Source organism: Pyxicephalus adspersus, chromosome Z (genome assembly GCF_032062135.1).
Source record: "Pyxicephalus adspersus chromosome Z, UCB_Pads_2.0, whole genome shotgun sequence".
NCBI lineage: Eukaryota > Metazoa > Chordata > Amphibia > Anura > Pyxicephalidae > Pyxicephalus > Pyxicephalus adspersus.
Window position 1 is genome coordinate 49,429,816 of NC_092871.1, and position 14,451 is coordinate 49,444,266.

Sequence of the window (14,451 nt, forward strand, 5' to 3'; positions counted from 1 at the left end):
AATATAGCACAATCAAGTCATGAGTTGCACATGGCACACTGTGTGTAATAAGTGTTGAGATTAGCCAAAGTGAAGCGGACCACATTATATTAGCAATTATTGATTTGCCATTTGCACACTATAAGTGTTACCAATGTAGAGGCATGTCAGATTTATGTTTGAATTGTTGGAAGTTACATGTCTGCAGCTGCACAGGACAAATATGTCCCTCTGCTGAGCCGGTGTCCTTTGTAGCTTTTTTATCTGTTCTTAGCAAACAAGAGATAGATGACTCATATTTTTCTTCAAATTTTTTTAGAAATGCAGTAATAGTGATTGGTTCTTTTAGGGGGTCTTCAATCGGACCATCAGAGATGAGATAGTGAGTTCAAATCAAAAGCAGGTTTATTGTGCACAGAGAAAATCAAATGCTTAGCAGGTAAAGCATAGAAATTATAACTAAAACCAGGAAATACATCAATCTTTATAGGCATACAGAATCCCTCCTGTATAGTAAGGCTTAAGCCGTTATCTAATTGCCATTAGGCAGATTCTCCAATAACATATAATCGGAAATCCATATAAACATAAAAGGTCACAAACAGTTAATGGGGTGGATAAACCACGTATCTAGCACTTTTGGCACAGAAATGACTGTCCATCATCTTGAATTCTTGTTCAGGCTGGTAAAAATTGCAAAGGTCTCTTACCAGTCTTCAAGGCCATCCTGTGCTCAGCTCTCAGGTTCATCTCACTGATAGGTGCAGCTGGTCTCTGAAATCAATCAAACAAAGCAGTACCTATTATTCATAGAAGCAGAGTAAATTTTATATTCTATATAAGACCCCCTATATTTTCTTCTCAATAGGTTTTTTTATTTGTCTGATGATTTTTGGATGCATATGTAACCATGCCAAAGAAAATCATTGGAAAATGTCAGTTTTTTTCTTAGAAACCTTTAGAGATCATATAGAAATTCTGTACATTTCGGATTGCTTCAAACTCTGTGTGGTAATTACTGAATTAATATTTTCTCTTGGCAATAATGGCAAGGGGCAGGTGCCAATCTATCCTTCTCAATAAGAGGTCTTCCTGTCTCTAGCCAGCCTTTCTTTCTGAGGGTAATCTTTATAGAGGGATTTCTGCAAGAGACACAGCAAAATGTCTGCAGAGAGGTGTTAGGAAATTTCTCTCCTGCAATACACACCAGATTAGGACAGAGGTGTGAAGTAGTGTAAACTAGCTATAAATCTGTAAGTAAACCGTAGGCTGTGCTTTTCAATGCATGTCAAGGCTTCTTGTTTTTACATTTTGCTTTTTGCCTGGAGTGTAATATTTTATTATTGTTAGTCTTTTTCTATGATACCTATTTTCTAAAAGGGGAGGGATTAGAACCTCTGTTGTTTTTTTTGTTTTTTGTTTTTTTTAATACTGTCTGTGTCTCTACTGTGGTCCTGATGACTGCACAGGAAGTGAAGTGCACACTTACTACAGTAAAGGCCTGGTTTAAGTTTTCTACCTTAACTTCATTTAAAAGTTTTCATTTTCGAGTTCTCCTCCATTACTTGTTACATAACAGTGAAAAAGAGGAAACTGCTAGGTACTGCTAGAATGTTTATGGTCACATGGACAGTATACACCACAGTGCATGTGATTAGAGAATGATTTTAATGTTTCAAGGTGAGAGATTTTTTCTTACAGGAGGTGGAGGGAAAATTGATCATGACGGGATGAAAAGGTCAAAGAAGCTATAGCTGGTCATAGAACAGGGTAGAAGCATAGAGAGTGCAGTAGGCACTTACCATAAAGGAAAAAGAAAGTACACTGATCATGAACTGATCAAGCAGTACAAAAAATGAGAAAGAGAAGCTTTAGAGCAGGGGTGTCCAAGCTTTTTTTTAAGGAGGGCCAGATTTGGTGAGGTGAAAATGTGTGGGGGCCTACCATTTAGCACGTACTCAGGGTTATTGTGGGCGTGGTCTGCATGGGTCCCGCACAGAACATGCCCACCAGGGTGACTTCAGGCATTCCCTGTGGACAGAGTCCGGTGTCAGTGCAGGCTCCGTGCAGAGCATGTTCTCGGGTCCCGCACAGCACATGCCCACTTTAATAACGTAGGGGATTCCCTGTGCACACATGGGGACTCCTATCCTGCCGATTATGCCCCCCGAGTAGCGGACAGATAATTGCAAGGCGGTTGATCGAAAAATAAAATAGGTTTTTTGTACGCGTGTATTTTATATTGTAGTCAACAGTGCTGGCGGGCCACATATTATTTATTTTATGACTGAGGCTGCGGGCCTGTGGAAATCTGAACACGGGCCGCAATTGGCCCCTGGGCCAGTCTTTGGACATGCCTGCTTTAGAGTAAGTGACTATGCATTAGGAAGAAAAAAAAGGATACCAAGGAGCATGTTAAAGACCTGCTTATGATCTATTGATTGAATAGGTAAAGAGGAGCTGAGCATAGTTAGGGGCATTAGAGAAGATGATTGCAGCTGGAAAGATAGAGGCAGAACAAGATTGATGCAGGACATAGTAGAGAAGAGGTGAGGAGTGAAAACTGATTGTTATATAAGGAAGAAAGACATCAGTGGCCAATGTTTAACTTCTTTAAATTTCCTATTTGTGAATGATGAAAACATTTTTTTTTACATTTTCCTTTAAATTGACTGGAAATAAAGACAGACAGTTGCTTAGTTAAGTTATCTATATTCAGATAATGTAACAAAACAGGTCCATGGCACAGGAACATGACTAGGGTAGTTTTGATCTCCCGCCCCCACCCCCCTAAAAAAAAAACCCCAACAAAAGCTTTCCCGCACCTCAACTTTTTTCTACTTAACTTTTCCTGCCCTTTCCCCCACTATTGCCTTCTACTCCCCCCCAAAAAACACACTGACACCTTCCTTGGATTAAAATTGGCTGGCAAGCAGCCGATTTATTAACAAAACAACTTAAATAACAATAAATATCTATTAATTACAACAATATATTATTAACATATAAATATTTTCTCCATTAGCATAACTTAACACATATAAGAACATATAACATTAATATACTCTTTATTTATACTTTACTTTATTTGCACTATAACCAAAAACCAACACCAGTTTACTCCACCAGGCTGCAGGTCTTGGAAAAGGTAAAGTCCGCTCCAACCAAAATTGTTTAAAATCCACACTGGCCCCTAGCCGCCCAGCACCGCCTCAGGGGCCACACCAAAACACCATTTAAATGGGCACCCTACCAATGGGATGCCCTTCCCAAATACCAACAGGACTCCTACCCTCCTAAACCCCAACCGCCACAGCGCTCAAGTGGGATACCTCATGCCTGAGTGCCCTCCACACACAAAGAGCTCTCTGTACTCCATCCTGCAATCCCAGGAACCACATATCAATTCCTACTGCATTTAAATGCACCCATCCTGACATAAGAACTTGCTGGTGTCCTCCTCCAACTCTCTATGGCGAACCACCACCCCTCCATTCCGGGCCACAAACCTGCCCACCTCCTTATTATTTTGAACCTCGCGTATTCACCTTGTCCACTGAGTGCGCTCCCCGCCATGCGGTCCTGGCTACCATGTCTGACCATGCAATAACTAGCCCTGGGAGCTCCAACTGTAACTTGAGATAATCGAGGTTAACATCCCTAATTAGCTCCCACATGGACCTGCGGCCCAAATCATTACCCCCGGCATGTATAACTACCACATCCGGCGGGCGGTCCCACAACGAAAATCTCCTGAAGTCCATTTACTCCACAATATCCCGGGAATTCCCAGCCATCGCACCATAGCCTCTTCTCTGGAGAACCCCAGCTGCCAACCATTTGGCCAAACTTCTGCCCACTTGGCGCCCCACCAAAGGAATGTCCTAATATTCAAACCAAACACGAACGTGCATCTATACTATAACATAAAACAACCATTAAACAACCACCAACCTTACCCTCCGGATTGGGGCCCCTCCCCCCCTTCATTCTCACAGCATGTGAGGCTGCACACATAACTGATAACGCCTCGATTCCCAACGCCCAATCTGACGAATTATCCTTTCCCCAAATCACCATCTAGCTGCTTCTGTGGCTGCCCCAATCCAAAAGGAGGGAGATGAGTAAACCCCAGGGTCTATCCCCATGAACCCCAAACATTTCCTAAAAACCTGAAAACGGGACAAGCAGGCCCTGTCCTCATGTATCAACACCGGCCCTCCCACCTGTGGCCTTCCCCTGAGAAAATCCTCCACTACCGTGACTGGGCAGACGGGACCCCTCCATCTTGAAAAACCCGCACTCTAAAGCCTTTACCTAACTGATCGGTTTTGGATTTCCGGATGATTAGACTCACCTCATCCATGTCCATGTCACATCCTGAAACACTAGCCTTGTGCCTGGCCGAGCTGACCAACTCCCCAATTCTCATAGCCCCAAAAAAGGCCAAAACAATAGCCACCCTAAACAGCAATCTCTCATAACCTCCCGTGCACACCCTTCCCAAAACAGTCAACAAACCCTGTAACCGGTCCAATGACACCTAAGATTGGCTGTCTGCCTCCCCTTCCTGCAGCCTTTAACCGCCTGCCGTACCACAAATGTTTTTGTAAAATCCTGCCCTCCTTTCAACTTGCAATAAAAGGCCATCCCAGCTAATTTTAGTACTTTAGTAAACTTTAGTAAAATCCTGTGCCAACCAAAACAACAGCAAATGTACCGGCTCTACCCCTGTCCTCTAACCACCCAACTGCTCGCATAACTGCTCCCATTCTGACCAAACTGCAGCATAACTACATGCAAAATTTAACTTGCCCAACAAAGACTGCACCTCCCTCAGCGTCATCGTCATGCGGACACCACCTCCTGACGCAGTGCTACCAGTTTGTCCTGAGACAACCTACTTTCCATAGCTTGAGAATCCAATTCTATCCCCAAAAAGGTAATGGTAGACCCTGGACCCTCTGTTTTGTCCTCCACTAGCAGCACTCCAAATCTCTCAGCCACATGCAGCAACGTCCCTAACAAAACCCTGCAAACTGAACTACCCGCCCGCCCAATCAACAAAAAGTCATCCAAATAGTGAATGACACATCCAAATAGTGAATCCATACCCGCTACCGTTCTAACCACCCACTCCAAAAATTGTTCGTCATACCGCAGCCACGCCGTTCCCCCATAAAGGTTGTACGCTTCCCTGATAGTATCAAGGTAGCAAAACAAACAAGCACACAGCCCAGGTTGCCGTTCCCCCAGAACATTCACCAAAATACTGAATGCCTGCAACCAATTAAAAAAGGTGCGTGGAATCAAACGGTATCTGTGCTGTTCGCTCTCTCCCTTGTGCCCCTCCCCCAATGGCCTATCCACGTTTAACCGCTCTAAAGGTAACAGGGAGAAAATGTACCCTATTCCCCCTTTAAAACGCGCTTGCGCACTTCTTCCTTCAGGTGGGCTCCCAGGGGTCCCTTGAAGCAGACATAGACCTCTTCTCTAGCCGCATCTCCCATGCCGTCTGCTGCCCACTCCATTGCATCCAGGCCCCCTGCAGGCCCCCCCTCCTGCAAAGACCCCCCCCACTCCAACAAGAATACAGCTGCTCCCCATACCCCATCCCCCCCCGCCAGGACCCCCATTGCACCTACCTGGCAGACCTGCAGCCATAGATCCTGCCGACCTCCTGGGGCCCGGAACCGCCACCAGCTCCTGGCCCACATACTTTGCGTCTTCCGCTTCTGATGACGATAGTTCCCCTTCCGAGCAGGGAACTCAAGGGGACAGAGCCGGCTCTGCGTCACTTCCGCGAATTCCCGGAAAGGCGTCACGGCTCCTCCCCGCATCTTCTTTTGCCGCCATCTTCCCATGCGGCCGGCGTGTTCCTGGCCGCTTGGAGGACCTTCCAAGCCCAGAGCGGCTCCCCCCAGCAACCGGAGCAGCAGCCCCAGCTCCAGAAAGAACCCCCCTGGAGCCTCTGTGGCCACGCCCCAGACTAGGCCAGCTGTCCCACGCTCCCGCTTGGGCCCCGCATTATGCGAGGCCCGGCTTCAGGTGAGGCATCCACCCACACTGACCAACAGCATCTTGGGGCTGCGCTCCCTGGCAGTCACAGCCCCTCTCCTGGACACTCTTGGTCGGGTCCCTGCTGAACGCAGGGGCCCAACCTCAGGTGAGGCCTCCACTCTCAAGGCCTCACCTGCTGGGAAGAGAGGGCTGCGCTCCCTGGCACCCGCAGCCCCCTCACCAGAGCTCTGCCCCCGAAGGGGATTCCTCCCTACCCTCTGCCCGGCCTGGACCAAGCGTTGCCCGGCCTGCATGGTAGGAGGGTCCCTCTGGGGGCTCCCACTGTGGCGCTGAGCTCTAGTAAAGGGCTCTGGGCTCAGGCGCACCGGAGGCCTATGCCTTCGAGGCCGCAGCCCCCCTAACCTAGCTGCCTGGGGCCCACTAGCAGCCCCCCCAATTGCTTCTGCCACCCTGGCAGAAGCCTCGTGAGGCCGCTACAGCCCTAAGCTGTGCCATTAGGGCGTCACAAGACTCCATGATGTAGATCCATCCTACCTCTAATTTTCCTTCCAGAAAAAAATGTCCCTCACTTCTGACGGACCCTCTTACTTAAACCCTTCTATTCTCCTCCCCCCTACTTCCGACGAGATCTCTAGTTAATCCCACCCCTTAACTTCTCTCCCTCAAATTAACCTATACTGAACCTGCAAAAAGGGGGGGGGGGGTGGCTGCCCAAACACCCAGTCATACCGGCCCTACGCTTAGTCCCTTGCTGCAGGCCTCCCTGTAGGTAACTATTTAATATCATTCATCAGATATATTATTAATATTTAAAGTTCCCAAGCACAGTTTTTCTTAATACACTGATACTGCAACAACCACCACCAGCGGAGTTACCCATCACCTGACTGCCCATTATTCTAATTTTATAGTACATCAAATAAATTGGTTCAGTGTGGGACTTGGGATGATGATCTCAGTATTTCCTCTGAAAGTCAAATTTTTAATCTATAAAAAGGAGGCTCTTGCAAATTATGGACATTAAGGAGATGCAGGCAATTAGACTGGGACACCCAGAAAAGTTGTGACTTTTTATAACCACTGTCACTCATCAGTAAAATGAATTGAAATGAGTGTAGACAGTTGCTCATCAGTTCTGTAGAAGCTGTTTTTTATCTCATTAGCTAACAAGATATTTTACAACCAGAAACCTTCTGACACTGCACACTGGAGGACTCTATAAAGTGCTGTTGGTTTATTGGTAACTAAGGATTGTAAAACCCAAGCTGATCTTTTAGACTTGATGGCCCAAGCACAAGGAACTTCAACTTGATTAAAGGGATTTATAGTGTACATTGTGTATTGCATATGCAGCACAATATTTTAAAAGGGGGAATAAGGCAAAGTAAACATTAAAAAAAAAAAAAAAAAAAGAGACCCTGAGCACTCAGTGCTTATTAAAGAGGCAGCATATATGCTGCCTGTCCTAAAGTGGAACTAAACTGAAAATACAAAAATCACACTTTCCTTTAACCCTCCTAGCGGTAATCCCGAGTCACACTCAGGGTAACTTTAAAAGCCCCCCATACCTTTGCCCTGTGCTCCAGTGGCGATCTGATGGTCCCGCTGTGATGCCGGGGCGCCAGTCCGTCAGGAGGTGAGGCTAGGCAGAAAATCCAGTCCGTCAGGAGGTGCCAGCTGGCACCACCCCCAGAATTTGCTATTGCTGCTCGCATCTCCTGGAAGATGTGATCTCCCTGGAGATGCAGAGCAGCAGCAGTGTCTGGTTGAGGCAGACGGGACATCCCCACTCGCATCACCTGGGAGGATGTGACATCTTCCGGGTGATGCGAGTTGTGATGTATTCGGGTGTGTGGCCGGGCGGGAAATTTAAAAGCAGATTACAAGGTAATCGTTTTACAGTATTAAAACACCACGCAACATGAAAAAAAATAAAAGTACATTTTTTTTTTTGAAATTGTATTTTTTTTGAGGGATTTTCAATAGGGTACAGAAAGGAAAAAAGGGAAATAACACAAGGGGGAGGCAACACCATAGGAATGCAACAAAACTTGGTTTAGTTCCAAAAATAACAACAACAAATTTTCAAACAGAGCATATCTTGAAGCTTCTTAGAGTATCAGGTGAATCTAATAAGTTACTTGGTATAGCACATTGTTCAGTAGGATAGAGACAAAGTGGGGGGGAGGTCAAATGGGCAAGCCTGCATAATAGTGGTCCCAAGCCTCCCAAACCATCTCAAATTTGACCATTGTGTCCCTGAGGAGTGCTGTGAGGTACTCCATAAGGCGGATCTCTTGGATTCGTGCATATAGATTCTCCATGGAGGGAGGCAACACTGTCTTCCATCTGGAAGGAATCAGCGTAGGTGCTGCTACCAGCATGTGGGGGACCAGTTTGCGAGAGACCCTCGGGAGGGATAGGCATGGCTGACCCAGGAGATGGGTGAGGAGGTCTAGCGTTATAGGCTGCTGAATCACCTCTGATATTAAAGCATTAACAAGTGACCAATATGCTTGAATACCGGGGCAGAACCAGAATATGTGCTGTATGGTACCTCGGTGAGTACCGCATCCCCAACACATGGGATCCACACTAGGAAAAAGACGGTGAAGAACCACCGGTGTGTGATACCATCTGAGGACAATTGCAATGTGCAAATAGAACTTCTATGTGCTGCCTCCCAGATATCGAGCCATTCGTCAGGGGACAGAGACCGACCCAAGACCTCCTCCCATTTAAGCATATATTTAAATTTATGAGAGGTTCCCTGTGTGGAAGCATGTAGGAGGCGGTAAAAAAAAATAAAAAGTACATTTTTAATTTTATTTTTTATTTTAAGATTACATTGTTGTCTATTATTTCATTATTTTTTTAAATTATTATTTATAATTATGTATTATATTATAATTTATGATTATAATATAATAAATAAATATAATGATCATACCCGGGAGTTAATCCTAAGAATTACAGGCCCACAATAAAAAACAAAAATTTCTATGCAAAAAAATTAGGATCACTTTTTGCATCAAAAAACTGACAGAATTAGATCGCTAGGGGGGTTAATCCTGCAAATCTGTTGATCCATCCGGCGGTTTCTTTGATTGGGTCCTGCATTGTCCCACTATCCTCCTTCAGCTGTGCATTTGTAAAATCAGGTGACATAAATTGGGAAAAAAGAGTTCTGATGTCACTGCTCATGCATGAGATCAACATTTTTTTACTCCCAAATAAAGAAAAGGCTCCTTCTGCACCTGCCCAAGATTGGGCAGGCCCAAAAGGAGCAGCCAGGGGCCTTCTGGGATGCGCAATGTACTGTATGTATCCTGGGAGGCTCTGCACACCCATTCTGTCTTGATAGCTGCAGCGAACAAGACAGAAATGGGAGGTGCTGAACTTTTTTTTTTAAAAGGCAATTTTTCCTCTTTATAAAAGGGTTGTCTACCCTTTTATGCAAAAAAAAAGTTTTTGAGTTTAGGTCTGCTTTAAAGCTTGTGTTGTTGTGTAGCTTTTGTGAAGCCCATTGTTAAAAGAAGTTTCACTGTTTAGAACAATCCGCTTTGTAAAACAAGGGTTCAAAGTAGATGGAGAAACCATAATAGAGCATATTTAGTGACATTTACTAGTTTAGGATCTGAATACAAAATATTAATATACATTTTTTGACATTCACCTAAATAAATATTTATTTTTTAAATTTGTGCAAAAGTCTAGATGTACCCAACCTGCTTAGCATCAGTTAAGCAAAATAACCCCCAATACTTAGAAATCAATTTATGGTTCAAATGCATGGCAATGCTTTGCTTACCTTTTTATAATATTAATGGTGAAGAATCAAGATCCACTTAGGTGAAGATTTAACAACAACTTTTAAAACCTAATGCATGCCATACTAAGTTTCACCAATCAAATAGTGGTCTGAGGTGGTCAGGGCATGATTTACCATTAGTAAGTACAGTTAACTGCTGTGCAATTCCCATATTCAGTAGAAATATAGTTATCTCATACACACTTATTTAAACATTGTAGAAATATTCAAAAATTGTAAAAAATAAATAAAATTTCAATAATATAAGTGATGTCATAGGAGCAATGCTGCTTCAAGCACCAAACATTCTCTTATGAAGAATCATCCAAGTCCAAATGTTTCAATAGCAGTAAATAATTATCCACCAGGGAATGTTTCAGTGAATGTCAATGTTGCTTTATATACAGATCCAAAGTGTCTAATTGCCATATACCCAATTAGAAACATTGCTGACAGATATTGAGCTATTCCTGAATACCTTTAGTACACCCTTATTGTTTATTGCATTCAAAGGAGTCTGGCTGCCAACATTTTGTGGGATGAGCTTATTGAGGCTGTTTATGGCAAATCCATAAGTAAAATAATAAATAAAGCCTGAAAATGCACTTTAAATGAATAAGGTGTGTATGTATGTATATATATGTATTATATATATATATGTATGTATGTATGTATAAATAAACCCTAAAAAAATGTATCTTTTCTGCACAGGTCACCGCAGATTTTGTACGCAGTGGTGAGTACGTCTTGGAAAGAATGGGTGTCACTTACGCTGCTGAAGCCCACTTGAAATCTCCATTTGACCCAAACAATAACAGAGTCAAAGGCGTTTATTGACACTGCACCCCCACTTGAATCTCATACCACTAGTTTCCAAATTTAGGCACTAAATATTATTCTCATTTTCCCCTCTTTCCCCTCTTTCCCTTTGTACAGTGGGAGAGCAGGTAATATACACATACAAATTATTAGCTGCTATGGATATGAACAATAATGACATATACACATACGTTGTTGCTGTGTTCACATTTTTGTCATGAAATTAAGCAGCAGCAAAGGAAAGTTCCTGTAGGGTTATGGTTGCTGCATGGTTGCTTTTTTCTGCACATATATCAGTGGGTTTAAAGCATTCAGGATGTCTTAAAGTGTAAAAAAACATATAAAAAACAACTGCTTACCCACCTAAGAATGCCATTGTGTGAAAGGGTTACAACCTGTGCCAGATTAACTGCTATATTTTGATCATGGTACAAAAAAAAAACATTTTGTATTACCAAATGAAAATAAAGCCACCTATTGCAACTTGTTACATAATAGTGAAAAATGTGTATTTTATTTTCCAATAGTGTGTAGCAAAATTCTGTACCTCAATGTAATTTTCCAGCGCTAATGAAAAAAACATTTTTTAAAAAATAGGTCAGTTTGATGTATTTGTCTTGCTGTTTAAAAAAGTTTGATCTGTTTCCTTCATTGATGTTTTGCATCATCAGGTGTGCTTTAATGCATTCTCTACACTGAGCTGGTTGATCCATTAAAAGCAACACTCTCTTAAGCTACGTACACACTTCCAATTATTATCGTTGGAAAACGAACGACGAACGATCCTGCACGATATCTACGAACGATCGTATAGCACCGATCCTGCACATAGAGATAACGACACGATCGTTCGTAGATATTGTACACACAATAGATACGATCGTTTGAGCGATAGAGGAACTATGTGCACGACAGGAAAGTGAACGAACGTTCGTTCATTACGCATGCTCAGACCATGGACGATCAACGAACGATCGTACACACGAACGATGTTCAACGATCGTCGTCCAATCCGATCCGCCGGTCCGGTCGTTCGTTTCCAACGACTTTCCTCGTTCGTCGGCGTCGTTGGTTACTTTTTTTACGAACGATTTTTGCCCAATCGATCGTTCGTCGTTCGTTCGTCGTTCGTTTTGAACGATAAAAATTGGAAGTGTGTACGCACCTTTAGACTGTGTACTTACTAACATATGTACATCCTCCAATGATGCCAATGACATTTTCCAACATCATTTATTGATCCACCAATGAACAATGATCGGGAATGACCTCTGCGCATGTCAATGGAGAAGAGCACAGCGGGATACTGCTCACTTGTCTTCCCCCTTTCCCTGTCCACACAACAAAATCGATGCTGTGTGTACATTGCTCGTTTGTTCAGCTGTCACTGAAAACAATCACGAAAGATCATTTCCATTGACAATTACCCAAGTACAAGTGTGTACATAATCTAACATTGCATATCTTATCTCAGCAGTTGTTGATATAGTGGCACCTATAGTGGCAGAATAAATCACTTCTCTGTTTAAAGCAGACTTATTATATTTTCAATATTATGTAAAAAGTTGGCTATCCCTTTTATACAATGAATTTTTTTTTGTTTTTACTTTTTTGAAGAGTGCCCCCCCTCTTGTTTTTTTTTCTGACACAGCGGTAAAGACTGAAAAGGAAACCCATAGTCTTTACTGCTGTTAAAACCCAGAAGAAATAAGATGGGTGGTGTTGGATGGAACGGCGAGCGCTGGAAAGAAGACGGAAACAAAGACAGAGTGGGACTTGCTATATGTGGTTTGTGCATGGATCAAGGGCTTTTCTCAAGTAAAGTGTTTTTTTTTTTTTTTTATATGCAAAGTTCAGTTTTATTAGAGTAACGAATATGGAGCAGCCATCACTCAAAAATCTTAAACTGCAGTAATTACTTACTGAAAATATACTATTATTTGTGGAAATATGTTATCACAAGGTCTCTGTAGGCAGTAAAAGAATAAAATTCATCAAACATCACAAATCATTTTTCTACTAGAGTGTGTGTGAGTAGCCTAGCTAACACCCCTTCTATCTGTATAAACAGGCATCATTTTGTAGAGTCGCAGGGTCAGGATAAAACGAAAACTCCCAGCATCTCAATATATATGAAGGTGCATGACTAAGGGTAGTTTGGATCTCCCGCCCCCGCCCCCTTTAAAGAAACACCCAAACCAAAATTTCCAATAAAACATTTTCCACACCCAACTTACTCTTTTATTTTCTTGCTCTTCTCCCGCCCCTGCCTGCCAACCAATACACCTCACCCCTTTTAAAAAAACCACAGACACCTTACTTAGGTTTAAATTGGCTGGCAAGCAGCCGTTTATTACAACAACATAAATAACAATAAATAACCATAAATAACCATTAATTATAACCATATTTGCATAAAATAATATTAACAAAATTAACATATATAGGGACATATAATCTTATTATACTCTTTACATATACCTTATATTTATTAATAAAACTTTTCCCAAACAATAAAATATAACACAATAAACTATAACACAACCCCCATTATACTGTGCCCGATTGCACTATAACCACCAAACAACTCCGGTTTACTCCACCAAACCAGGTAAAGTCCGTTCCACCAAAATAGTTTTTTCCATACACTGGCCCCTAGCCGCCCAGCGCTGCCTCAGGGGCCCCACCATAATACCATTTAAATGGGCACCCTACCAATAGGTTTCCCTTTCCAATTACCAATAGGACTTTTACCCTCCTAAACCCCAACCGCCACAGCGCTTCAGGCGGGACACCTCACGCCTGAGCGCCCCTCCACACACGAAGAGCTCTCTGAATGCCATCCTGTAAGCCCAGAACCACATATTGATGCCCACTGCATTTAAATGAACACCATCTTGCCGCAAAAACTTGCCATTGTCCACCTCCAACTCCCTATGCCGAACTATCACCCCCCCATTACGGGCCACGAACCTGCCGACCACCTTGTTAACTTTTATCCTGACCTTAATAACCTTTTCCACGGATCGCGCTCCTCGCCACGTAGCCCTAGCCACTATATCTGACCACACGATCACCATCGCTGGGAATTCTACCTGCAACCTCAAATAATCCAGCCTTACATCCCTAATTAACTCCCGCATAGACCTGCGGCCCAAATCATTGCCCCCAGCATGTATAACTACCACATCCGGCGGGCGGTCCCACGATGCAAATCTCCTAAAATCCGGCACCACTCTACTCCACAACATGCCTGGAATCCCCAGCCAACGCACCGTAGCCACATCCCTGGGAAACCCCAGCTGCCGACCGTCTGGCCGCACTTCGGCCCGCTTGGCGCCCCACCAAACAAAGGAATGTCCCAATATCCAGACCAAGCCGGGCCGTCCACCTAAAATACAAAACAAAAATGAACAGCCACGCAACATCCCGCACTAAGCAGACCCCCCACCCCCTGCAGGCCACCTCACAACAGGTGAGGCCTGACATACAATTGAAAACGCCTTGATTCCCAACGCCCAATCTGCCTTATTATCCTTTCCCCCAATCCCCATCTATCAGCCTCTGTGGCCGCACAATCCTAAAAGAATGGGATGAGTAGGCCCCAGAATCAACTCCCAGTAACCCCAAACATTTCTTGAACACAGCTATAAACTGAAAACAGGACAAGCAGGCCCCATCTTCATGAATCAGCAGAGGCCCTTCCATGCTCGGCCTACACTTAAGAAAATCCCCCACTACCGAGACCGGGCAGACCGGGGATCCCGCCATCTGGAATAACCTCACCCTAAAACCCTTGCCCTCTGATCAGTTTTTGAACG

General features: G+C 43.6%; 1 protein-coding gene across 2 annotated transcripts in view; it reads left to right on the top strand.

Moving 5' to 3' along the window:
• SARDH (sarcosine dehydrogenase) overlaps positions 1–12,163 on the top strand; it is an 89,495-nt gene extending 77,332 nt beyond the window's left edge. For both annotated transcript variants that reach the window (XM_072431185.1, XM_072431184.1), the window contains exon 21: positions 10,523–12,163. In XM_072431185.1, coding sequence (XP_072287286.1) covers positions 10,523–10,648 — 126 coding nt within the window. In that variant the 3' untranslated portion in view covers positions 10,649–12,163. The remainder of the gene's footprint in view (positions 1–10,522) is intronic.
• The last annotated feature ends 2,288 nt before the right edge of the window (positions 12,164–14,451 follow it).